Here is a 27,553-nt window from a genome sequence, read left to right as displayed (position 1 = left end):
CGCAGCCCAGGGATGGAGGGTGTCAGGCTTTTATTGCATCCACCTGCACTTTGATTATCGCCCATCAAAACAAGGACAGGCTGACAGGGTTTTGACTGCAGCCATGTGATACCGCCAGACCGCAAACTCAAAATGTATTTTCTTTCTTCTTATTATTTTTTCATTCACAGGTATTCACATACCTCAATGTAGTACAATGTACACTCTTTAGCCTTGTAACAATTTTATTTGATACATGTGGTCTTAATAATCAAGCTTCTCCACTTTCAGGGAATTTGCAGTGAATATATTGGCTTGTCTGTTGGACATGGCTTCCTACCCCGGTGAAATTACATTGAACCAACGTGGAATAGACGTTGAACTGATGTCTGTGCCCAGTGGGTTGTTGTTGCGTCTAACACAGTAGTAGCGCGAGCCACTCTGGCAGGCATTCACTGCATTTGATTGCATGCTTGCCATTACATCCAGACGTGAACAGAATAAACGGTAGTGACAGTCCGTTTTGCACCTAACCCAGTACACAGAAAACCTTTTCTCATTATGTTTACCCACAAGAGAGCACTGAAATGCTTTCATTGTTAGTGGCATTTTCAGAAAAGAGCCCTAACACGACTGATTTTTTTGCCATGGCAACATCAGCATCTAGACGTTACTTTTATTTTCTCTGGTATGGTGAGAATGAGCCTGGTTTTGGTACATGGATTAAAAGCTTTTTAATCCCATGGTTGAGTGACCACTAGCAGCTCTGTGTAGTGATCTGGCTCTCCCTGCTGTTTGCAGGTCTCTCTGAAGTTTTCTTGCATTAGGCTGTAGTGGCAGCCTTCCCTCTCACTGTTTTAGCATGCAAGCCCCAAATGCCCATTCATTAAATGCCTGCTGGTTCTGTACAAGAAGTCTTGCCTTGTTAATTCCAGTCCGTTCAAACTGTATATTTCTTATCAAGATCTGCCGCATCCAACAAAAAAACACTATTTAATGAAATGTTGCCATTCTCCTGGGTGTCAGCCTGTCTCTGTCTAATCAAATCAAATTGTATTTGTCACATGCGCCGAATACAACAGGTGTAGACCTTACCGTGAAATGCTTACTTACAAGCCTTTAACCAACAATGCAGTTCAAGAAATAGAGTTAAGAAAATATTTACCAAATAATCTGAACTAAAAAAATAAATAATTGAGGCTATATACAGGGGGTATCGGTACCGAGTCAATGTGCGGAGGTACAGGTTAGTCCAGGTAATTGAGTTAATATGTACATGTAGGTAGGGGTAAAGTGACTATGCATAGATAATAAACAACCTCTCTGTTTATTGAACGATGTTGCATCTATAGTGTCCTTGTTTTACTTAAATGTCTAAACCTGTGTGTAGGTGGAGTGTAGGTGTAAACAGACCATTATAGAGGACTGTATGATTGTTTTTTGTGGGGAACAACAAGAGAGATGTTAAGTCTCGTGAGAGTTTCCATATTACGTCTGATTACAGAGAAAGCCACAATGACAGAGGTGTGTTTTCTTTATTATACAGAGAGTGAGGGTATCACATTTGAGGTAAGACCCGGATGCAGACAACGTTGAATTAACCACAGTTTATTCATCCAACAGGGACAGGCAAAAGACAGGTCAAGGACAGGCAGGGGTCAATAATCCAGATAGGTGGGGCAAAGGTACCGGAGGACAGGCAGGCTCAGGACCAGGGCAGGCTGAAAAGGTAAAAACCGGGAAAACTAGAGAACAGGAACATTCAAGAGACATGAACAAAGGGAAAAACGCTGGTAGGCTTGACGAAACAAAAGAAACTGGCAACAGACAAAACAGAGAACACAGGTATAAATATACAGGGGACAATGGGGAAGATGGGTGACACCTGGAGGGGGTGGAGACAGTCACAAAGACAAGTGAAGCAGATCAGGGTGTGACAGAGGGATTGTATAGACTTGGTTTGAGAAAGGTTTACCACCCCTAAGGACGGACACTTCCTGCTTCCTGTCTCCCTAATGGACTTCCTGCTTCCTGTCCCCCTACTGGACTTGTACCTTGTTAGTAAAAAAAACATTAAGCACACACAGTGTTTTGTACACTCAGTATATATTATAAAATAACATCTAACATCAAGGCGGTGACCCGATCCTGTAGGTTCATGCTCTACAACATTCGCAGAGTACGACCCTGCCTCACACAGGAAGCGGCGCAGGTCCTAATCCAGGCACTTGTCATCTCACGTCTGGATTACTGCAACTCGCTGTTGGCTGGGCTCCCTGCCTGTGCCATTAAACCCCTACAACTCATCCAGAACGCCGCAGCCCGTCTGGTGTTCAACCTTCCCAAGTTCTCTCACGTCACCCCGCTCCTCCGCTCTCTCCACTGGCTTCCAGTTGAAGCTCGCATCCGCTACAAGACCATGGTGATTGCCTACGGAGCTGTGAAGGGAACGGCACCTCCATACCTTCAGGCTCTGATCAGGCCCTACACCCAAACAAGGGCACTGCGTTCATCCACCTCTGGCCTGCTGGCCCCCCTACCTCTGAGGAAGCACAGTTCCCGCTCAGCCCAGTCAAAACTGTTCGCTGCTCTGGCACCCCAATGGTGGAACAAGCTCCCTCACGACGCCAGGACAGCGGAGTCAATCACCACCTTCCGGAGACACCTGAAACCCCACCTCTTTAAGGAATACCTAGGATAGGATAAAGTAATCCTTCTAACCCCCCCCCTTAAAAGATTTAGATGCACTATTGTAAAGTGGTTGTTCCACTGGATATCATAAGGTGAATGCACCAATTTGTAAGTCGCTCTGGATAAGAGCGGCTGCTAAATGACTTAAATGTAAATGTAAATGTATAAAATGGGGTTGTTTCTCAAGTTTCCCAATGTGTTTGCAGAAGCCTTTCCACTGGTTTTGTACTCATGTTCTAAATGCACTTTAGCAGAGCAATAGATATCTCAAGGTACAAATCAAGACTTCACATGTCAAACTGTAAAGCTAGAAGGAAGTTCCTTCACACAAATATCAAGAGGCTTACAACATGAAAGCGCAAGTTGTCCAAAGCGTTGCTGGGAGTACTGACAAAGTTTATGAAGAAGAAAGTGAATGTGTTTTTAATCCTCTGCAGCACGTGCAACAATGAGAGGCTGAGTGCTTAGATATGCCACCCCTGGGGCAGGTGCTATACTTAAGTCTTACAACAGCCTCATTATCGCCTTCCACTCACATCAGGTCCTAGCAGCAGTTTGTCACAGACAGACTCCTCTCTGCCTGCCAGTAGGCATCAGACCAATACTCCTGCAACACTACTGTACATAATTACCATATGGACAGCATTTTGAGCCAGACTGAAGACTAAAAAGCCCTCCAGGCAGATTCCCTAGATAACAAAATGAATATTTTATCTCATTTCCATCTAATTTGCACCAAATTATTATACAGAAGTGAAATTTGTAATTAATTTATAGAACAGATCAAACACAGGTTCATACTTTGATTTTTTGGGGGGGAGCTGTTATTTTGATGCTTTTAATCTCCACTGCTTTTCACAGCATCTCTATATATAATCAAGCACTATTATAAAACATGCTGCAAATGAATAGCTGTCAGCACACATAGAATGCTTGTCTGGGTTGTGAAAGCAGTTCCAGGGAGAGGTCCCCTTTACCTGCCACCCAACTGATTAATTAATTTCACACTGTTAATTAAATCCACAGTCTGGGGAGTCTCGGCGCCACCCTGGGAAACCATATCTGGGTCTTGTGTGCACAGATATTACTTAGGGAAGGTCTGAGACAACTGCTCTCTCTGTCTCTCTCAGAAGTTGACACTGACGTCACCGTCTCTGAGGACGAAAGACCATGATGTGTCTCAATGTCATCTGCCAGTCATGGCAACACACTGCAGGGAACAGGACAGGACCACACCATTTTGCTGTGACAGGACAAGGTCCAACAATAATTGACAACAAGAGAATATGAGAGAAAAGTGGGAATCTGATACAAAATACAAAGTTAACCAATTTATTTTCAAAATAACCCCTAGATGATTATAAAACATTTATAGAGAGAAAAACCCTTTCACACCGTGCATTGTCCAAGTATAGCCGGTTATTTTAGATGTCCAAGTATAGCCGGTTATTTTAGATGTCCAAGTATAGCCGGTTATTTTAGATGTCCAAGTATAGCCGGTTATTTAGATGTCCAAGTATAGCCGGTTATTTTAGATGTCCAAGTATAGCCGGTTATTTTAGATGTCCAAGTATAGCCGGTTATTTTAGATGTCCAAGTATAGCCGGTTATTTTAGATGTCCAAGTATAGCCGGTTATTTTAGATGTCCAAGTATAGCCGGTTATTTTAGATGTTTTGTGTGATATTCAAATCAGATCAGTTGCTATTCCAGATCGTCTCCGAGATCAAAACAACACGCATTGGTTCTGTTGTAAAGGAGTTTTCCATGACCCCGGTGTCTGGGCACCCACATCACCATATGTGCCAAGCTGGCAAAGCGCTACAGCAGCTCCAACGTGACAACAGAAGATGAAGTGCAGGAGTCTAACACAGCAGACATCAAAGCAGTGTGGGTTGGAAGGTACGCTTCCCCCCCCCCACCCTCTTCCCTTTCTTCACTACTAGGAACATACAGTATGTTAATCATGAATGTAATGCACAGATTGAATAGGATGTTCAAATGAGCCTGTAATTACATAATGATGATATCATTTAGGAGATTATGAATAAGAGTTTCATACTGATGTTTGGTGAGAATTGATCTGTTTTCCATTTCAACAGGGATTTTGTAAGTCCCTGAGTTGAGATTGATTCAGTTCAGTCTGTTAGTGGCTGATATGTGGAAAATGGGCAGAGATGAGAGACAAAGGAGGAAACTATGTTGTTTTCTGACACTCATGAAGAAGAAAAAAAGGTGATAACAACCACACGTAATGTATAAATAGGAATGTGTTTGACGTTTACATTCATTAAAGATCTAAAGAAAAAAAAACAAGAAACTGTATGGGACCATAAGAGTGACTTCTAGCAATATCTTACATAAATCAAATTTGTTATCCGTTATTTGATTCATGGATGCTGTTTAATATGTCTGGGTATAAATCATCATATCTCCAAAAACAAAGGAAAATGCAATTAACTGACAACCTTATAAATAATTCCCATACTGTACATACAGTCAGGTAGAGTTACAGTACAGAAACTATCGTACAGAGCATTATTATATTCCATTAAAATGATCTGACCCTGACAACAAATTACTCAATTTTCATAACAGGTTGAAAGTCAGCTTCTCTCTCTAGAAGGCTTCCCTCTACGCTACAAGGGTGGAATATAATTCCTACCTAAAATAGTTTACTAGATTGATAAGGTATTGGATGGAAGAAATACTTCCTATCTGTGCTTGCCTTGTCCTGTGACAGGACCCATCAGGTGCTCAACTCTTCCCTCACCCCTCCTTCTGACCCCATTCTGTCATCTCCGTTTCCTTATATTCAACTCGCAGGTCTTTTATAAAGTGTCTCCATTCATTACACATCTAACAATGCATTACAAATAGGCCACCATCAATCAGTCATTCAGCAGTGAAGGCAGAATCCACTGGTGTCTCCGATGCGATAGGTTTAGGAACTAAAGGAGCAACACATGTGAGAGGACGGCTTTCTCTCAGAGAGACGGAAATATACATTTGTGTCCTAATAATTTGTCATGCCCTCTCTGACACAGTTTTGATATTGAATAGGAGAACTAATTTGGTTATAAGCTTTTTCAAAATTCTCATTAAATTCTCAATATATTTCATTTTTTTTAAGCTAAGCAGTATTTCTATGTAATTGGGTAATCTCTTTACAGGTGGTTAGAGTGTGTAATGCTGGATATGTGTCAAGACTAAGTGCCTTGAGGCAAAGTTTTCCAGGTAAACATGTTATGGGCCAGGGCATATAAACTTACAGTGCGTATGATATAGGTGAAACATGACATACATAGTTAGGAGTGAGTCAAGGCCCGAGGGAATGGAGTCAGAACTGTCTGACTCTCTTTGTCTGAGTGTGTCATATCATAAGCAGATGTTCTACTGATAACAAGCTCACAACAGACAATGCCACAGGATTTGTTACTAAGCAACTCTATACCACTAATGACGGTACATTACATTGTCTACTGAGTCAGAGTCTACAGAACCAATAAAGACATTGAGGCAGAGCCTCACTGAGCCTCACTGAGCAAAAGAAAAGAAAAAATATGTGCATATGTCATAGTAATATATTGTTTAAACAGTCAAGTGTCCTCTTACTCAAGTGGAGGTGGGTGTATTAGCTCTAATGTCGCTGTGCTTAGAGGCCTGGTCCTGCTTCTTTGACTTCAAGATAGACTGCACCTCTTCAAGCATCAATACTTCAGGATTTATGCACCAACAACACAGGCGTTTCTAAGGGACAGACAAAAATACAATGAGTTAGAGAAGTCCAAAGGACAATACATCATTTTCTAATACAGTCAAACACAAAACTATCAATGAATATGTTGTGAACAGGCGTAACATAGTTGGCCAGAGATTTTGGTTCTGGGCTGCCAAGATTACTATCAATATGCTCAGATATCCAAGTTTTACTTTGCATTCTAGCACCGTAAATGCTCTTAGATTAAAATGCAAACTAGCAGCACAGTGAATGCCCTTAGATTAAACCTTAGCTATGATTGTTGCTGATTCAGCTATGACCTGTCTGGTGTCTAGTTCAGCTCTGGTCACTGTTTTCAAAGGACTGCATTCTTTACCCACCTCAAGGCATTGCCCTCACAAGTTTAACTGTTAAAAGTCAACGAGTCAGAAATGACTTGAACATATAGTCCATACAGCACGTGTCACATCGTCAGACTTCATCCTTTACCTACCTTGGTCTCGTGTGTGTAAGAACTGATATAACAAACAACGAGGAAGATTATATGAAATCTTACCTTGAAACATGTTTTGAATCGTTTGCTGACCATATACAGAGCGATGGGGTTGATGCAGGAGTTCAGCGATGCCATATTAATGCCAATATAGTCCAGGACAAGAAACACACTGAAAAGGATGAGGGGATCAGGTCAGTAACACATACCACAATTGAAAACAGCAGTTACAGTCTAATGTATCCTTTCTTACCTCAGTAGTTGACACCTTTTAGAATCCTTCTCATCATAAATGGTGAGTTTTAAGATTCTGCTCAGGTACAGTGGTAACCAACAGAGAGCAAACACAAGCACTAAGCAAAACACCGTCTTGGCCACTTCTCGTCTCTGGGTGAAAACAGATAAGGAGATTTATCTTAGACATTTTAATGACATCATAAAAAATAACGGCATTACAGCGCTAGCACAACAATGTCTCTACTGCACCATGGGCCTCCATGTCCGGTCCCAGAAAGCTACTGGGATGTGCAGGCTTTTATTCCACCCCAGCACTAACACATCTGTTTAAAATAATCAACATATCATTGTCTTCGGGCTGGAGCATGATTAGTTGAACCAGCTGTGTTACTGCTGGTCTGAACCATGATTAGTTGAACCAGCTGTGTTACTGCTGGTCTGAACCATGATTAGTTGAATCAGCTGTGTTGCTGCTGGTCTGAACCACCATGATTAGTTGAATCAGCTGTGTTGCTGCTGGTCTGAACCACCATGATTAGTTGAATCAGCTGTGTTGCTGCTGGTCTGAACCATGATTAGTTGAATCAGCTGTGTTGCTGCTGGTCTGAACCACCATGATTAGTTGAATCAGCTGTGTTACTGCTGGTCTGGAGCATGATTAGTTGAATCAGCTGTGTTGCTGCTGGTCTGAACCACCATGATTAGTTGAATCAGCTGTGTTGCTGCTGGTCTGAACCACCATGATTAGTTGAATCAGCTGTGTTGCTGCTGGTCTGAACCACCATGATTAGTTGAACCAGCTGTGTTACTGCTGGTCTGGAGCATGATTAGTTGAATCAGCTGTGTTGCTGCTGGTCTGGACCAGCATGATTAGTTGAACCAGCTGTGTTACTGCTGGTCTGGACCATGATTAGTTGAACCAGTGTGTTTTACTGCTGGTCTGAACCACCATGATTAGTTGAACCAGCTGTGTTGCTGCTGGTCTGGACCATGATTAGTTGAACCAGCGTGTGTTTTACTGCTGGTCTGGACCATGATTAGTTGAACCAGCTGTGTTACTGCTGGTCTGGACCATGATTAGTTGAACCAGCGTGTTTTACTGCTGGTCTGGACCATGATTAGTTGAACCAGCTGTGTTACTGCTGGTCTGGAGCAGAAGGCTGTACATCTAATACCTCTCTAGTACCAGAGCTGTAATCACCTGTATGGTGTAGTTCCCCAGGTTTTTCTCATTCTTCCTCAACATTTTCCGGGCCATCAGGGTGTAGAAGACAGCCGTGCAAGCCAGCGGCATGCAGAAGTAGAAACCGAAGAGCCACCAGTCTTTTGCTGATTTATAAAACTTATGGAAAAATCAAGTGTTTAGTATTGTGGTTTCCGGTTTTATCTACCTACTGGAAAGTGATGAGAAGCACCCCTCACTGGCTGCATTATATAATCAATCTGTCATTTTCATTTATTATCTAAAGAAAACCAAATGAAACACATTATTGGCCTTTTATATTTCCTTATTACTGCATGTTGTCAGGACTGACATTACCTGCATGAACTGATTGGTCTGTATGGGGTGAAGCAGACATATTGTCAGATGCTGTCCTTTATACTCCATCGTTATCATATCAAAGCCAACAACTTCAGGCACAGCCAGGAATGTTGATATCACCCATATCAAAGTTATTTCCACTACTGTCCACGTTGAAACCCCAATGCCTTTGATTCGATTCCAGGATGCAACAGCTCGATACCTAGAAAATCAACAGGGAAATGATGTGGCTTGGGAGCGTTTTGTTCATAACAATAAAACAAAAATCATATTAAAATGAAAGGGAATTTCAGGGCCTACTTCAAAGAAATATATTTGTTGAAATGTTGACATCAGCCAACTCTAACCATGTTACTCTTCTTATAACCGTTTGTATTCTATTCTCTGGTTTTGCCTTGTAAAATCTAAGTAATCCAGTGATGTCCAACTATCTTGAAACAGAAATGTGAACTGAAGGTGTAATCCTCTCACCTGTCATACCTCTCACCTGTCATACCTCTCACCTGTCATACCTCTCACCTGTCATACCTCTCACCTGTCATACCTCTCACCTGTCATACCTCTCACCTGTCATACCTCTCACTTGTCATACATCTCACCTGTCATACCTCTCACCTGTCATACCTCTCACCTGTCATTCCTCTCACCTGTCATACCTCTCACCTGTCATACCTCTCACCTGTCATACCTCTCACCTGTCATACATCTCACCTGTCATACATCTCACCTGTCATACATCTCACCTGTCATACCTCTCACCTGTCATACCTCTCACCTGTCATACCTCTCACCTGTCATACCTCTCACCTGTCATACCTCTCACCTGTCAATGCTCAAGGCACATAAACTCAACACTGTGATTCCAACAGAGGTTTTCTGGATGAAAGGGATTAGTTTACAGAGCACCAAACCAAATGGCCAGTCCTCAGCCACGAGCTGCAAAAACAACATGTCAATATTATATTACAAATCAATTTGTACTCAATAATACAAATCCGATTTGATAGATCAGGATAGACAGATCACTGCACACCACATTGCTAATAACTCACCCTGTAAGCATTGACTGGAATATCTATCACGATATGCAGCAGGTCTCCCAAAGCAAGATTGGCAATGAGAATGTTAGGTCCACTTCTCATACATTTGTTTTCATATATGATTCTCAAGAGTGCTGAATTTCCAACTATTCCAACGATGAATACAAGAGCAGACACCACAGTACTGATGTATTTGAAAGTGTCTCTGATTCCAGTCGACACTAAGCACATGGGATGGGGTCGGGTGTTTGGTCCTGCTGTTTTGAATAAGGGAACAGAACCGTTGGATTTGTGCTCCTCTGTAAGCTCTACAGCATCTGAAGAGGCAGTTGCAAAGAGTTCAATAGTAGGAGCTGGTTGTGGATTCTGATCATTGGTCGCTGCACTGATTAAAACCATTCCATTGGTAAGCAGCAAAGAGAGAACAAGAGCTACAATTTCCATCGTAGATGATTTCCTCAAAAGGTCTTGCAATTTATCCCCGGGAAGTAGTCTGCGAATGAGAATGGAAATCATTACTGGACATATTACAGCCTGGAGTGATACCAAAAAATGAATCAAGGTGGTATAAAGTCTATTGATTACAACAAGAAGCATTGATGATTGTCTGTGAAATTCTAGATAACATTGAAAAATGTCCGTTTACCTACTGTACACGCCAATCGATCCAGCATCAAATTTTTCCTCCACAATGCAGTGGCAATTGTAGTCTACACATGCAGTCTGTGGCTTAGCTAAGGCAGATTAAGGTTTTATAGACCGAGATTTTATTGGCATGGTTAGTCATCAATCTGTCACCACATTACTGTTCTTGGTGCATCATTCTGGATGACAGGGCTTCACTGAAGTCTTGTACTCAGCAGATGACTCTATACAAGTTAGAGCTCAGTTCTAAATCCAATGCTTGTCTTACCATTGTACATACAAATACAAAAACAGCAATGATTAAAGGACTTTAAGGGACACACCGACCCAGTAGTTGTATTTGACAAAGGCGAATCCTATTATGATCTTTGACATTGAAACAAGTGTCTATCTTGAGAGGATTGGGACTTATATAATTCTGAATTTGATATACTATACATAATTTGGACCTGAACCTTCTTATGATAGGATAAAAGTCAGCCATTATGGTCAGGGAGTTGCCAACCATGGTTTGCCAGTGCTGTGATAAGATATTGTGTCAAATAATGTATTAGGAGAATGTATCTGCACTATCTTTTATCTAGCTAGCCAGCCTGTTTTAGAGGGATGATTCCTTTAATTGTTCAAATTAACTGCCAACATTCCATTCAAATAATGCAGTCAATCCACAGCCATACACTATAGCATTTTTGACACTTAAGGTTTTTTTACATATATTTTAGAGGCTATTTATTCAGAAAATTGGCATTTATAATTATATGACAATATTTTGGGTTGACAATAATGCTATTACACAATTTCTGAATATCACACGCCTTACTTTTATTTTCCTGCATAAGTAAAATCGGGATTATGCCTCTTCTGACATTTTCACCCCATTCTGGAACTTTTAGGGTTTATGACATAGCCCCTCTAATAATTTAACTGGATGTCTATGCTTAGACCTAAAGGGCATCACCGAGTTCTACATTTCATATGATGTAATAATAAAATGCACACGAAGCTGTTGCCATGTATTTTATAAATGTTTTATATATCTCATTGACATCATGAAATAGGAAAAAACAATAACACGTCATTCAATTGATGCCTCGAAAGTTTCTACATGATTTCGTGAGTATTTGTCATTGAACAGGGGCTATTTGTTTTGATGTGGGTGCCACTTACCCCATTAAACCCAGTCAGTGTGAGTGGGGTGCCACCTACCCCATTAAACCCAGTCAGTGTGAGTGGGGTGCCGCAGACAGATGCTGGTGTTGCGCAATAATGCAAGATTCTTGACAACATGACTGACCTTTCTGCCCCTCGGTTCTTAGCGGAAAACGTGCAAAACCCAGTGGGCCAGTTGACCTGTGACAATCAGAAAGACCCCGTTGCAACTCTTGTGACGGACAGGTATCCACGTTTATCTGACAACATTGAAATTTGCCCACGTATGGCGTCGGATGACATTTGGAAAGTGTGTGAATTGGGTGAGTAGGGGTGAGTAGGCTAGCTCACTGATGAGATGGCATGTTCACTACCTTCTCGTTGTATTGTAATTGAATAACGTTACATTTAGAAGCAGATAGCCTACTTAACGTTTCCTTCGCTGTGCAATGCTAGGTGAGAAAACAATAAAGAGCCATGCCAGGACTACTTTGAGCACAGATGAAAAAGTTCTAATGTAAGACATTTTGTGTTATTTCAGGTTCAATGAGAGATTTTTAGAGAGATATGTAGCCAATATGCTGATTGGGTTTAGCCCAGGTATCCTGTTGGAGGACAGTGGAACTGGACACAAGTGATTTTAAACAAACCAGCTTCAGCCATTCGCCTTCATTAAGTTCATATGCTGATGATAAAATGAAGGAGGATTTTAGATATTATTTTAAAGTGGCCCAGGTAGCAATTACAATCGGCATGCAAAAAAACAAACATGATGTGATTGGCAAATGAGTTGCACACACAATATATTGGTCAGAATTTGTACCAATCTCATCATGTTTTTTTTGTATTCCCGTTTTGATTGATCCCTGAACCCATAGAGGGCATTTTGAAATGTATAAAATCCTCCTTCATTTTATTTTCTTAATCAGTGAAGTAGGCCAAATCCTGGCCCTGATGAAGGGTGGAAATGCGTTCATTTTACTTTGAGCAATGAAGCAATTTTTATACACCTCCACTGCCCTCCGAGAGTTCCTCAGTTTCTTCTTCACTTCAGTTTGCTTCTCAATTCATGCACCTTTGGAGAGCGAGTAGCCTAAGTATTCACATCATTGTCATACAATTATTAACAACTATTGCATTTCATAACAAAATTGGCATGCACTTGAAACTATTTTGACCATAGTCTGAACATGCTTGAAGAGCAGGCCGTCTTTTTCCCTACGCCATCCAGCACACTGCCAAGGAATGATTCTACCACAGCAGAGTTCATAGAGGTCCACGTGCTGGACGGCAGTTCCACCACCATAGTCAGCGCCAGCACCCAGACAGACTGGGAGTGGGTGGAGCAGGCACTCACAGACAGCTGTCAAGGTAGTCAGAATGTCCGATGGGTTTTGGGTTCGAATGCGTCACACCTTTCTGCTGCTCTCCTCCTCTGACAACTCAAACATCTGTCAGCACCTTCCTACATTTATTTCCTCTCTCATAGTTCAAAGTAAAGTGGAGAGGTCTGAGCCAAAAGCCTCATCACAGACAGTCCCCCAGAGTATAGTTATTGGGCCAGATTCAGAGGTAAGGTAGGCTAATGTATATAGCCTATGGTATATGATTAGTTAATAGAAAACTGTTCAATCACAGTAGGCTATTCAATCAACCAATTTACTACCAACCCAACAAACTGAAACTAGATGAAAACAAACTGAAGAATTGATATGGTATAACAGGGTTTATCTTGTGTGTCCTCTTTGGAAGAATGAAGAGACAGATATGGAGAAGGAAAATGAGTTGTATGGTATACCTAATGTGGGGCCACCTTCCATGTTGGCCTACAAACCAGAGTCGAAACAACCCCCTGTTCATTTTGAAAAGGTAAGCAACCTCAAGCACTTTGGATGAGAAATGATACAATGACTACAAAGTTAAAGTGTTGACTGTCAGCTTTAATTTGAGAGTATTTTCATCCATATCAGATGGACCGTTATTTGTATTAAAGTAGTAAAAAGTTAAGTATTTGGTCCCATATTTCTAGCATGCAATGACTTACGATAAGGGCTGTGTTTTGTCTAGGCTTACCCTGGCGTGACGTTTTGATAACCGTGTACTCCACAATGACACAATACATAATTTACTGTTCATTTCTATTGCGCACAAAAATAATCTGAAACACAACCAAAACTAACAGCAAATGCATCCGACAAATTTGTGGAGTCACAACAAGCTTGATTTAGTCATTAAGTGCTATGAATATGGGACCAAATACCTAACGTTTTACTACTTTAAAAAACGTACAAGTGAATTTTTCTCTATACTTTTGATCCCCTATATATACACAAAGTGCTGTAATTTCTAAACAGTTCCCCCGATATGAATGAAAATACCCTAAATTTAAAGCTTACAGTCTGCACTTTAACCTCATAGTCATTGTATCATTTTTTTTTTGTATCATCCAAAGTGCTGGTGTACAGAGTCAAAACGACAACAAATGAGTGTCACTGTCCCAACACTTTTGGAGCTTACTGTATTTTTTCTATTCCCACAGTGCTACTTGTTTTCATGATGACATATTTCATGTTACATACATAATATAGTACTGCACATGCATACACTACCGGTCAAAAGTTTTAGAACACCTACTCATTCAAGGGTTTTCTTTACTTTGACTATTTTCTACATTGTAGAATAATAGTGAAGACATCAAAACTATGAAATAACACATATGGAATAATGTAGTAACCAAAAAAGTGTTAAATCAAAATATATTTTATAGCCACCCTTTGCCTTGATGACAGCTTTGCACACTCTTGATATTCTCTCAACCAGCTTCATGAGATAGTCACCTGGAATGCATTTCAATTTACAGGTGTGCCTTCTTAAAAGTTAATTTGTGGAATTTCTTTCCTTCTTAATAACCTCTTACATCTAGACGTTCCGCTAGCGGAACACCTGCTCCAATATCCAATGATGGGCGTGGCGCGAAATACAAACTCCTCGAAAATCCGAAAACTTCCATTTTTCAAACATATGACTATTTTACAGCATTTTAATGACAAGACTCTCCTTTATCTAACCACACTGTCTGATTTCAAAAAGGCTTTACAACGAAAGCAAAACATTAGATTATGTCAGGAGAGTACCCAGCCAGAAATAATCAGACACCCATTTTTCAAGCTAGCATATAATGTCACAAAAAACAAAACCACAGCTAAATGCAGCACTAACCTTTGATGATCTTCATCAGATGACACTCCTAGGACATTATGTTATACAATACATGCATGTTTTGTTCAATAAAGTTCATATTTATATCAAAAAACAGCTTTTTACATTAGCATGTGACGTTCAGAACTAGAATTCCCACCGAACACTTCCGGTGAATTTACTAAATTACTCACGATAAACGTTCACAAAAAACATAACAATTATTTTAAGAATTATAGATACAGAACTCGTTTATGCAATCGCGGTGTCCGATTTTAAAATAGCTTTTCGGTGAAAGCACATTTTGCAATATTCTGAGTAGATAGCTCGCCATCACGGGCTAGCTATTTTGACACCCACCAAGTTTGGTACTCACCAAACTCAGATTTACTATAAGAAAAATTGGATTACCTTTGCTGTTCTTCGTCAGAATGCACTCCCAGGACTTCTACTTCAACAACAAATGTTGGTTTGGTTCCAAATAATCCATAGTTATATCCAAATAGCGGCGTTTTGTTAGTGCGTTCAAGACACAATAACCGAAGGGTAACGAAGGGTGACGCGCGGACGCGTATCGTGACAAAACATTTCAAAATATTCCATTAACGTACTTCGAAGCATGTCAAACGCTGTTTAAAATCAATGTTTATGCGATTTTTCTCGTAAAATAGTGAAAATATTCCGACCGGGAGTCGTTGTTTTCGTTCAAAGACTGATAATCTAAAATGGACTCTTCACGTGCACGCGCGCACCCGTCTCATTGTTCTCAGATCGACCACTTACCAAATGCGCTACTGTTTTTCAGCCATGGGCTGCAAAGTCATCATTCAACGTTCTGGCGCCTTCTGAGAGCCTATGGGAGCCTTAGAAAATGTAACGTTACAGCAGAGATCCTTTGTTTTGGATAGAGATGACAAAGAAGGCCAAGAAATGGTCAGACAGGGTACTTCCTGTACAGAATCTTCTCAGGTTTTGGCCTGCCATTTGAGTTCTGTTATACTCACAGACACCATTCAAACAGTTTTAGAAACTTTGGAGTGTTTTCTATCCAAAGCTACTAATTATATGCATATTCTAGTTTCTGGGCAGGATTAATAACCAGATTAAATCGGGTACGTTTTTTATCCGGCCGTGAAAATACTGCCCCCTATCCATAACAAGTTAATGCGTTTGAGCCAATCGGTTGTGTTGTGACAAGGTAGGGGGGTATTCAAAAGACAGCCCTATTTGGTAGAAGACCAAGTCCATATTATGGCAAGAACAACTGAAATAAGCAAAGAAAAACGACAGTCTATCATTACTTTAAGACATGAAGGTCAGTCAATACCGAACTTTGAAAGTTTCATCAAGCGCTATGATGAAACTGGCTCCCATGAGGACAGCCACAGTAATGGAAGACCCAGAGGTACCTCTGCTGCAGAGGATAAGTTTGTTAGAGTTAGAGAGAATCAGACCTTCATGGTTGATTTGCAGCAAAGAAACCACTACTAAAGGACACCAATAAGTAGAAGAGACTTGCTTGGGCCAAGGAACACGAGCAATGGACATTAGACCGGTGAAAATGTGTCCTTTGTTCTGGGGTCCAAATTGGAGATTTTTGGTCCCAACCACCGTGTCTTTGTGAGAAGCGGTGTGGGTGAACGGATGATCTCCGTATGTGTATTTTCCACCGTAAAGCATGGAGGAGGAGGTGTTATGGTGTGTGGGTGCTTTGCTGGTGACACTGTTTGTGATTCATTTAGAGTTCAAGGCATACTTAACCAGCATGGCTACCACAGCATTCTGCAGCGATACACCATCCCATCTGGTTTTGGCTTAGTCCCACTATCATTTGTTTTTCAACAGGGCAATGACCCAACAAACCTCCAAGCTATGTAAGGGCTATTTGACCAAGAAGGAGAGTTATGGAGTGCTGCATCAGATGACCTGGCCTCCACAATCACCCGACCTCAACCCAATTGAGATGTTTTGGGATTTGTTGGACCACAGAGTGAAGGAAAAGCAGCCAACAAGTGCTCAGCATATGTGGGAACTCCTTCAAGACTGTTGGAAAAGCATTCCAGGTGAATTTTTTTTATTTTTTTATTTCACCTTTATTTAACCAGGTTGAACAAGTTCTCATTTACAACTGCGACCTGGCCAAGATAAACCAAAGCAGTGCGACACAAACAACAACACAGAGTTACACATGGAATAAACAAACGTACAGTCAATAACACAATAGAAAAGTCCATATACAGTGTATGCAAATGAGGTACGATTAGGGAGAAAGGCAATAAATTGGCTGTAGTGGTGAAGTATTTACAATTGAGCAATTAAACACTGGAGTGATTGATGTGCAAGTAGAGATACTGGGGTGCAAAGGAGCAAAAAAACAAAAAAACAATATGGGGATGGGGTAGTTGGATATGCTATTTACAGATGGATTGATAGAATGCCAAGAGTGTGCAAAGCTGTCATCAAGGCAAAGGGTGTCTACTTTTGAAGAGTCTCAAATATAAAATATATTTTGATTTGTTTAATACTTTTTTGGTTACTACATGATTCCATATGTGTTATTTCATAGTTTTGATGTCTTCGCTATTATTCTACAATGTAGAAATTAGTAAAAAAAATAAAGAAAAACCCATGAATGAGTAGGTGTGTCCAAACATCTGACTGGTACTGAACATGCATACACAATATAGTACTGTACATACATTCTATAGTACTGTACATGCATAATATAGTACTGTACATACATACTATGGTACTGTACATGCATAATATAGTACTGTACATACATGCTATGGTACTGTACATGCATAATATAGTACTGTACATACATGCTATGGTACTGTACATGCATAATATAGTACTGTACATACATACATGCTATGGTACTGTACATGCATACTATGGTACTGTACATGCATACTGTTACTGTACATACATACATACTATGGTATTGTACATGCATAATATAGTACTGTACATGCATACATACATATTATAGTACTGTACATGCATTCTATGGTACTGTACATGCATAATATACTACTGTACGTACATACTATAGTACTGTACATGCATAATACAGTACTGTACATGCATAATGTAGTACTGTACATGCATACTATGGTACTGTACATGCATACTATAGTAATATAGTACTGTACATGCACTTAGGTTGGAGTCATTAAAACTTGTTTTTCAACCACTCCACAAATTTCTTGTTAACAAGTCGGTTAGGACATCTACTTTGTGCATGACAAGTCATTTTTCCAAAAATTGTTTACAGACAGATTATTTAGCTTATAATTCACTGTATCACAATTCCAGTGGGTCAAAAGTTTACATACACTAAGTTGACTGTGCCTTTAAACAGCTTGGAAAACTCCAAAACATTATGTCATGGCTTTAGACGCTTCTTATAGGCTAATTGACATAATTTGAGTCAATTGGAGGTGTACATGTGGATGTATTTCAAGGCCTACCTTCAAACTCAGTGCCTTCCCTGTGGCTCAGTTGGTAGAGCATGGTGTTTGCAACGCCAGCATGGTGTGTGCAACGCCAGGGTTGTCGGTTTGATTCCCACGGGGGGCCAGTACCAAAAAAAAAAAAAAACTATGTATGAAATGTATGTATTCACTACTGTAAGTGGCTCTGGATAAGAGTGTCTGCTAAATGACTAAAATGTAAATGCCTCTTTGCTTGACATCATGGGAAAATCTAAAGAAATCAGAAAGACCTCAGAAAAAAATTGTGGACTTCCACAAATCTGGTTCATCCTTGGGAGCAATTTCCAAATGCCTGACGGTACCACGTTCATCTGTACAAACAATAGTACGCAAGTGTAAACACTATGGGATCACGCAGTCGTCGTACCACTCAGGAAGGAGACATGTTCTGTCTCCTAGAGATGAATATACTTTGGTGCGAAAAGTGCCAATCAATCCCAGAACAACAGCAAAGGACCTTGTGGAGATGCTGGAGGAAACAGGTACAAAGGTATCTATATCCACAGTAAAACGAGTCCTATATTGACATAACGTGAAAGGCCGCTTTTTGGAGAAATGTCCTCTGGTGTGATGAAACAAAAATAGAACTGTTTGGCCATAATGACCGTCGTTATGTTTGGAGGAAAAAGGGGGAGGCTTGCAAGCCAAAGAACACCATCCCAACCGTGAAGCACAGGGGTGGCAGCATCATGTTGTGGGGGTGCTTTGCTGCAGGAGGGACTGGTGCACTTCACAAAATAGATGGCATGAGGCAGGAAAATGATGTGGATATATTGAAGCAACATCTCAAGACATCAGACAGGACGTTAAAGCTTGGTTGCAAATGGGTCTTCCAAATGGACAATGAACCCAAGCATACTTCCAAAGTTGTGGCAAAATGGCTTAAGGACAACAAAGTCAAGGTAATGGAGTGGCCATCACAAAGCCCTGACCTCAATCCTATAGAAAATTTGTGGGCAGAACTGAAAAAGCGTGTACGAGCAAGGAGGCCTACAAACCTGACTCAGTTACAGCAGCTCTGTCAGGAGGAATGGGCCAAAATTTACCGAACTTATTGTGGAAAGCTTGTGGAAGGCTACCTGAAACGTTTGACCCAAGTTTAACAATTTAAAAGCGACGCTACAAAATAGTAATTAAGTGTATGTAAACTTCTGACCCACTGGGAATGTGATGAAAGAAATAAAATCTGAAATAAATCATTCTACTATTATTCTAACATTTCACATTCTTAAAGTAAAGTGGTGATCCTAACTGACCTAAGACAGGGAACGTTTACTAGGATTAAATGGAATTGTGAATTGTGAAACTGAGTTTAAATGTATTTGGCTAAGGTGTATGTAAACTTCCAACTTCAACGGTACATGCATACGTACATACTATGGTACTGTACGACATTTTGCACGAGAGGAGTGATGATGGTGAAGCTTGCCTTCTCTAGATCTCAGTGTTGTCCATCTCTGGATCCAATGAGGCTCAGTCCAAACGGAAAATAGAGTTTGTTCTATGTGACTACTGCCAGCAACCCTGTAACCCTTTCATACGCCGGGAACAATTGGAAAATAATCGTGACCTGGAATTGGTGAGTCCTGCTGACAGTGAAGTTGTTCTTTAGACTATCAATTCAAAGCAAATCAATGCAAGTGACAATGGGCCAGTCTTTAAATACCTGTTTCAGAGAGAGACTGGAATGATTGCATTCTTATGTTCCTTTATCGTTCCTGGTGTGGATCACATGCTGCTAAGATTGTAGATATGGGTTACAATTAAGTTAGCATTAAGTTATCTCCTACTCCCATTGAACAGTTGTTTTATTATGTTTCTACTCAGCTCTTTTGCTGTGAACGGGCTCAGAAAATGCGAGCGTTTCTCCTGGAAGAGGAGCGGGCCTTAGCTGCCGTGGAGATGAACAGGAAGATTGATGTGGGCCCTCACCCACCCTTCATGAACAAACACGAGAAGAGAGCTGCAAAGGAGCGGGCAGAGCAGAGGTGAGTGGATCTAATTTTGGTTATACCCTGTTCATTTTGGTGTCAGCTGTTTGAAACCCCCTGCAGTCGTCTCCTGTAAAAGGTGCTGCGCGGTCAGTCTGTGGTCTGCGTTGGCCATGCAGTATTTATGGTGATACGGCCTCTGCAGAAGTCAGGACATTCATACAATACTTATTGAGTTTCGCGGAGCAGCTCAGAGCTGTTGTGAAGGAAGTTGTCAAGGGAGTGAGTTTGTGTTTATACAGGACCTCCCGCCCCCATCTACCATCAAACAATCATGTGAATGCGGAGCTATACGGAGCCCTCTGCATTGTTACAAAATTTGAGAGGCACACAGCAATGGGGTATGGAGCTCAGTTTGGACTCTGTGTGCCTCCAGAGGCTCCGCAATTGCGTCACACCCTCCATACGGAGTCCCCGACCACGTTTTTGGATCAAGCATAAATTGTCTCTAATCGGGCCTCCAGAACGGCACAGCTGTCTAAAGTACTGCATCGCAGTGCTAGAGGCGTCACTACAGATACCTGTTCGATCCCGGGCTGTGTCGCAGCCGGCCGTGACAGGGAGATCCATGAGGCAGCGCACAATTGGCCCAGCGTCGTCCGGGTTAGGGGAGGGTTTGGCCGGCTGGGATGTCCTTGTCCCATCGCGCTCTAGTGACTCCTTGTGGCGGCCGGGTGCATGCACGCTGACTTCCGGTTGCCAGCTGTACAGTGTTTCCTCCAACACATTAGTGCGGCTGGCTTCCGGGTTAAGCGAGCAGTGTGTCAAGAAGCGATGTCGTGTTTCGGAGGAAGCATGGCTCTCGACCTTCGCCTCTCCCGAGTCCGTACGGGAGTTGCAGCGATGGGACAAGACTTTAACTAACAATTGGACATCATGAAATTGGAGAGTAAAGGGGGTATAAAGTACAAAAAAAATATAAGAATTAGCCTCTAATCGAATGATGGTGTACCTCACACCTCTCAACATACATGTGTAATAGAGTACCACAGTACAAGTCATATTACCCATAAAACCTTGCGGTCAAACAGAGAAATGGTTCCAATCGTTTTTCCACCATTCATTTCTCCCATAGGGGATTTTAAAAATACTTAAAATAAGGGCTGTGTTCTGTGTAGGCTTACCATGGCGTGACGTTTTGATCTCTCTAGGGCAAGGTGACTTTTATCAATATACTCGCCTGTATTTACCACCCAAAAATGAAGTGCTAAAATGATTGGAACCATTTCCCTGTTTGACCGCTAGGTTTTATGGGTATTATGACAACCCCACTGTGGAGCTCTATGGGCCCTTTTTAGACTTAAAAGCTAAACGTGGTCAAAGGGACACATTTCTGTCAAAGTCTTGAGTTTTGGACAGAAGAGGAGGATGGCTTGGGATCTCGATCTTCAGAGAGATTTCCACTTAACCTCCCAATGTGGTCTCCATCACTCCAAGCTGTTCTGATGATACACTCTGAGGAAGGCCAAACTCTATTTTAACTTAAGGTTGCGGGAATGGGAACTTCAGAAGGTCCTGAAGAAAGGCAATCAGAACCGATTTTTTTCAGGTAAGAGTCCATTTTCATGTTCTCACTAAAACACCTTGATAGATTATAACAATTGTAACTATTTAATGTAACTAATATGAGATGCTGAGTATAGTGACTTTGCACTCTTAGACAAAAATGGCAATACTGGGTTATTTTTCTTGTGTTTTTAAGGTCAGATCAAAACCATCTCCTACAGACTGTCCAATGAGGTTTGGACTATCCGAGAAGAATCTCACTTCCCTAAGATGGACATCATGAACTCCTCAGATATCTTCGCCCTCCAGGGGGAGACGGACAGGCAGCACAGAGAGAGGGTAGGTTTCTGTATTAACACCATCTCTGTACTGTCATTGACACCAGCTTATCTCATCTGAGTGCTCTCTACACCTATCCCCTTACTGTTCAGGTCCGTGCTACCCCCTTACTGTTCAGGTCCGTGCCATTCCCTTACTGTTCAGGTCCGTGCTATCCCCTTACTGTTCAGGTCCGTGCTATCCCCTTACTGTTCAGGTCCGTGCTATTCCCTTACTGTTCAGGTCCGTGCTATTCCCTTACTGTTCAGGTCCGTGCTATTCCCTTACTGTTCAGGTCCGTGCTATCCCCTTACTGTTCAGGTCCGTGCTATTCCCTTACTGTTCAGGTCCGTGCTATCGCCTTACTGTTCAGGTCCGTGCTATTCCCTTACTGTTCAGGTCCGTGCTATTCCCTTACTGTTCAGGTCCGTGCTATTCCCTTACTGTTCAGGTCCGTGCTATCCCCTTACTGTTCAGGTCCGTGCTATTCCCTTACTGTTCAGGTCCGTGCTATTCCCTTACTGTTCAGGTCCGTGCTATTCCCTTACTGTTCAGGTCCGTGCTATTCCCTTACTGTTCAGGTCCGTGCTATTCCCTTACTGTTCAGGTCCGTGCTATTCCCTTACTGTTCAGGTCCGTGCTATCCCCTTACTGTTCAGGTCCGTGCTATCCCCTTACTGTTCAGGTCCGTGCTATTCCCTTACTGTTCAGGTCCGTGCTATTCCCTTACTGTTCAGGTCCGTGCTATTCCCTTATCCCCTTACTGTTCAGGTCCGTGCTATCCCCTTACTGTTCAGGTCCGTGCTATTCCCTTACTGTTCAGGTCCGTGCTATTCCCTTATTCCCTTACTGTTCAGGTCCGTGCTATTCCCTTACTGTTCAGGTCCGTGCTATTCCCTTACTGTTCAGGTCCGTGCTATTCCCTTACTGTTCAGGTCCGTGCTATTCCCTTACTGTTCAGGTCCGTGCTATCCCCTTACTGTTCAGGTCCGTGCTATTCCCTTACTGTTCAGGTCCGTGCTATCGCCTTACTGTTCAGGTCCGTGCTATTCCCTTACTGTTCAGGTCCGTGCTATTCCCTTACTGTTCAGGTCCGTGCTATTCCCTTACTGTTCAGGTCCGTGCTATCCCCTTACTGTTCAGGTCCGTGCTATTCCCTTACTGTTCAGGTCTGTGCTATTCCCTTACTGTTCAGGTCCGTGCTATCCCCTTACTGTTCAGGTCCGTGCTATTCCCTTACTGTTCAGGTCCGTGCTATTCCCTTATCCCCTTACTGTTCAGGTCCGTGCTATCCCCTTACTGTTCAGGTCCGTGCTATTCCCTTACTGTTCAGGTCCGTGCTATTCCCTTATCCCCTTACTGTTCAGGTCCGTGCTATTCCCTTACTGTTCAGGTCCGTGCTATTCCCTTACTGTTCAGGTCCGTGCTATTCCCTTATCCCCTTACTGTTCAGGTCCGTGCTATCCCCTTACTGTTCAGGTCCGTGCTATTCCCTTACTGTTCAGGTCCGTGCTATTCCCTTATTCCCTTACTGTTCAGGTCCGTGCTATTCCCTTACTGTTCAGGTCCGTGCTATTCCCTTACTGTTCAGGTCCGTGCTATTCCCTTACTGTTCAGGTCCGTGCTATTCCCTTACTGTTCAGGTCCGTGCTATCCCCTTACTGTTCAGGTCCGTGCTATTCCCTTACTGTTCAGGTCCGTGCTATCGCCTTACTGTTCAGGTCCGTGCTATTCCCTTACTGTTCAGGTCCGTGCTATTCCCTTACTGTTCAGGTCCGTGCTATTCCCTTACTGTTCAGGTCCGTGCTATTCCCTTACTGTTCAGGTCCGTGCTATTCCCTTACTGTTCAGGTCCGTGCTATTCCCTTACTGTTCAGGTCCGTGCTATCCCCTTACTGTTCAGGTCCGTGCTATTCCCTTACTGTTCAGGTCCGTGCTATTCCCTTATCCCCTTACTGTTCAGGTCCGTGCTATCCCCTTACTGTTCAGGTCCGTGCTATTCCCTTACTGTTCAGGTCCGTGCTATTCCCTTATTCCCTTACTGTTCAGGTCCGTGCTATTCCCTTACTGTTGAGGTGCGTGCTATTCCCTTACTGTTCAGGTCCGTGCTATTCCCTTACTGTTCAGGTCCGTGCTATCCCCTTACTGTTCAGGTCTGTGCTATTCCCTTACTGTTCAGGTCCGTGCTATTCCCTTACTGTTCAGGTCCGTGCTATCCCCTTACTGTTCAGGTCCGTGCTATCCCCTTACTGTTCAGGTCCGTGCTATCCCCTTACTGTTCAGGTCCGTGCTATCCACTTACTGTTAAGGTCCGTGCTATTCCCTTACTGTTCAGGTCCGTGCTATCCCCTTACTGTTCAGGTCCGTGCTATTCCCTTACTGTTCACGTCTGTGCTATTCCCTTACTGTTCAGGTCCGTGCTATTCCCTTACTGTTCAGGTCCGTGCTATCCCCTTACTGTTCAGGTCCGTGCTATCCCCTTACTGTTCAGGTCCGTGCTATCCCCTTACTGTTCAGGTCCGTGCTATCCACTTACTGTTAAGGTCCGTGCTATTCCCTTACTGTTCAGGTCCGTGCTATCCCCTTACTGTTCAGGTCCGTGCTATTCCCTTACTGTTCACGTCTGTGCTATCCCCTTACTGTTCAGGTCCGTGCTATCCCCTTACTGTTCAGGTCCGTGCTATTCCCTTACTGTTCAGGTCCGTGCTATTCCCTTACTGTTCAGGTCCGTGCTATTCCCTTATCCCCTTACTGTTCAGGTCCGTGCTATCCCCTTACTGTTCAGGTCCGTGCTATCCCCTTACTGTTCAGGTCCGTGCTACTCCCTTACTGTTCAGTTCCGTGCTATTCCCTTACTGTTCAGGTCCGTGCTATTCCCTTACTGTTCAGGTCCGTGCTATTCCCTTACTGTTCAGGTCCGTGCGATTCCCTTACTGTTCAGGTCCGTGCTATTCCCTTACTGTTCAGGTCCGTGCTATTCCCTTACTGTTCAGGTCCGTGCTATCCCCTTACTGTTCAGGTCCGTGCTATTCCCTTACTGTTCAGGTCCGTGCGATTCCCTTACTGTTCAGGTCCGTGCTATTCCCTTACTGTTCAGGTCCGTGCTATCCCCTTACTGTTCAGGTCCGTGCTATCCCCTTACTGTTCAGGTCCGTGCTATTCCCCTTACTGTTCAGGTCCGTGCTATTCCCTTACTGTTCAGGTCCGTGCTATCCCCTTACTGTTCAGGTCCGTGCTACTCCCTTACTGTTCAGTTCCGTGCTATTCCCTTACTGTTCAGGTCCGTGCTATTCCCTTACTGTTCAGGTCCGTGCTATTCCCTTACTGTTCAGGTCCGTGCGATTCCCTTACTGTTCAGGTCCGTGCTATTCCCTTACTGTTCAGGTCCGTGCTATTCCCTTACTGTTCAGGTCCGTGCTATCCCCTTACTGTTCAGGTCCGTGCTATTCCCTTACTGTTCAGGTCCGTGCGATTCCCTTACTGTTCAGGTCCGTGCTATTCCCTTACTGTTCAGGTCCGTGCTATCCCCTTACTGTTCAGGTCCGTGCTATCCCCTTACTGTTCAGGTCCGTGCTATCCACTTACTGTTAAGGTCCGTGCTATTCCCTTACTGTTCAGGTCCGTGCTATCCCCTTACTGTTCAGGTCCGTGCTATCCCCTTACTGTTCAGGTCCGTGCTATTCCCTTACTGTTCACGTCTGTGCTATTCCCTTACTGTTCAGGTCCGTGCTATCCCCTTACTGTTCAGGTCCGTGCTATCCCCTTACTGTTCAGGTCCGTGCTATCCCCTTACTGTTCAGGTCCGTGCTATTCCCTTACTGTTCAGGTCCGTGCTATTCCCTTACTGTTCAGGTCCGTGCTATTCCCTTATCCCCTTACTGTTCAGGTCCGTGCTATCCCCTTACTGTTCAGGTCCGTGCTATCCCCTTACTGTTCAGGTCCGTGCTACTCCCTTACTGTTCAGGTCCGTGCTATTCCCTTACTGTTCAGGTCCGTGCTATTCCCTTACTGTTCAGGTCCGTGCTATTCCCTTACTGTTCAGGTCCGTGCGATTCCCTTACTGTTCAGGTCCGTGCTATTCCCTTACTGTTCAGGTCCGTGCTATTCCCTTACTGTTCAGGTCCGTGCTATCCCCTTACTGTTCAGGTCCGTGCTATCCCCTTACTGTTCAGGTCCGTGCTATTCCCTTACTGTTCAGGTCCGTGCTATCCCCTTACTGTTCAGGTCCGTGCTATTCCCTTACTGTTCAGGTCCGTGCTATTCTCTTACTGTTCAGGTCCGTGCTATCCCCTTACTGTTCAGGTCCATGCCATTCCCTTACTGTTCAGGTCCGTGCTATTCCCTTATCCCCTTACTGTTCAGGTCCGTGCTATCCCCTTACTGTTCAGGTCCGTGCTATTCCCTTACTGTTCAGGTTCGTGCTATTCCCTTATCCCCTTACTGTTCAGGTCCGTGCTATTCCCTTACTGTTCAGGTCCGTGCTATCCCCTTACTGTTCAGGTCCGTGCTATCCCCTTACTGTTCAGGTCCGTGCTATCCCCTTACTGTTCAGGTCCGTGCTATTCCCTTACTGTTCAGGTCCGTGCTACTCCCTTACTGTTCAGGTCCGTGCTATTCCCTTACTGTTCAGGTCCGTGCTATCCCCTTACTGTTCAGGTCCGTGCTATTCCCTTACTGTTCAGGTTCGTGCTATTCCCTTATCCCCTTACTGTTCAGGTCCGTGCTATTCCCTTACTGTTCAGGTCCGTGCTATCCCCTTACTGTTCAGGTCCGTGCTATCCCCTTACTGTTCAGGTCCGTGCTATCCCCTTACTGTTCAGGTCCGTGCTATTCCCTTACTGTTCAGGTCCGTGCTACTCCCTTACTGTTCAGGTCCGTGCTATTCCCTTACTGTTCAGGTCCGTGCTATCCCCTTACTGTTCAGGTCCGTGCTATTCCCTTACTGTTCAGGTCCGTGCTATTCCCTTATCCCCTTACTGTTCAGGTCCGTGCTATCCCCTTACTGTTCAGGTCCGTGCTATCCCCTTACTGTTCAGGTCCGTGCTACTCCCTTACTGTTCAGGTCCGTGCTATTCCCTTACTGTTCAGGTCCGTGCTATTCCCTTACTGTTCAGGTCCGTGCTATTCCCTTACTGTTCAGGTCCGTGCGATTCCCTTACTGTTCAGGTCCGTGCTATTCCCTTACTGTTCAGGTCCGTGCTATTCCCTTACTGTTCAGGTCCGTGCTATCCCCTTACTGTTCAGGTCCGTGCTATCCCCTTACTGTTCAGGTCCGTGCTATCCCCTTACTGTTCAGGTCCGTGCTATCCACTTACTGTTAAGGTCCGTGCTATTCCCTTACTGTTCAGGTCCGTGCTATCCCCTTACTGTTCAGGTCTGTGCTATCCCCTTACTGTTCAGGTCCGTGCTATTCCCTTACTGTTCACGTCTGTGCTATTCCCTTACTGTTCAGGTCCGTGCTATCCCCTTACTGTTCAGGTCCGTGCTATCCCCTTACTGTTCAGGTCCGTGCTATTCCCTTACTGTTCAGGTCCGTGCTATTC

At 43.2% G+C, this 27,553-nt stretch overlaps 2 protein-coding genes across 2 annotated transcripts; one reads left to right on the top strand and one right to left on the bottom strand.

Annotated features, from left to right (window-relative positions):
- Positions 1 to 5,830: 5,830 nt before the first annotated feature.
- Positions 5,831 to 10,172, bottom strand: LOC106586839 (endothelin receptor type B). Its single transcript, XM_014174550.2, has 7 exons — positions 9,716 to 10,172; positions 9,487 to 9,599; positions 8,661 to 8,865; positions 8,322 to 8,462; positions 7,137 to 7,270; positions 6,947 to 7,055; positions 5,831 to 6,419 (listed from the first exon to the last, which is right to left on the bottom strand). Exons 1-7 carry the CDS (start codon positions 10,145 to 10,147, stop codon positions 6,285 to 6,287), a joined length of 1,269 nt encoding a protein of 422 aa, XP_014030025.2. The 5' UTR covers positions 10,148 to 10,172; the 3' UTR covers positions 5,831 to 6,284.
- A 1,455-nt stretch (positions 10,173 to 11,627) lies between these two features.
- Positions 11,628 to 22,091, top strand: LOC106586840 (glutamate-rich protein 6). The gene is made up of 9 exons (XM_014174552.2): positions 11,628 to 11,820; positions 11,954 to 12,014; positions 12,729 to 12,868; positions 12,987 to 13,069; positions 13,250 to 13,366; positions 19,634 to 19,774; positions 20,023 to 20,183; positions 21,674 to 21,735; positions 21,889 to 22,091. Exons 1-9 carry the CDS (start codon positions 11,634 to 11,636, stop codon positions 22,089 to 22,091), a joined length of 1,155 nt encoding a protein of 384 aa, XP_014030027.2. The 5' UTR covers positions 11,628 to 11,633.
- Positions 22,092 to 27,553: the final 5,462 nt, after the last annotated feature.

The sequence above is a fragment of the Salmo salar genome, chromosome ssa25 (assembly GCF_905237065.1).
Source record: "Salmo salar chromosome ssa25, Ssal_v3.1, whole genome shotgun sequence".
NCBI classification, from domain to species: Eukaryota; Metazoa; Chordata; class Actinopteri; order Salmoniformes; family Salmonidae; genus Salmo; species Salmo salar.
Note: the sequence above shows the minus strand (reverse complement) of the source record. Positions and strands in the feature narration are given on the sequence as shown.

Coding starts and splice junctions, on each gene's coding strand:
- LOC106586839 (XM_014174550.2), bottom strand. CDS start 10,147: ATGGAAATTGTAGCTCTTGTTCTCTCTTTGCTGCTTACCAATGGAATG. Junction 7,056..7,136: donor AAAAGGTGTCAACTACTGAG/GTAAGAAAGGAT, acceptor CATCCTTTTCAG/TGTGTTTCTTGTCCTGGACT. Junction 6,420..6,946: donor GATTCAAAACATGTTTCAAG/GTAAGATTTCAT, acceptor TCTGTCCCTTAG/AAACGCCTGTGTTGTTGGTG.
- LOC106586840 (XM_014174552.2), top strand. CDS start 11,634: ATGACTGACCTTTCTGCCCCTCGGTTCTTAGCGGAAAACGTGCAAAAC. Junction 12,015..12,728: donor ACAGATGAAAAAGTTCTAAT/GTAAGACATTTT, acceptor TACGCCATCCAG/CACACTGCCAAGGAATGATT. Junction 19,775..20,022: donor ATAATCGTGACCTGGAATTG/GTGAGTCCTGCT, acceptor GTTTCTACTCAG/CTCTTTTGCTGTGAACGGGC.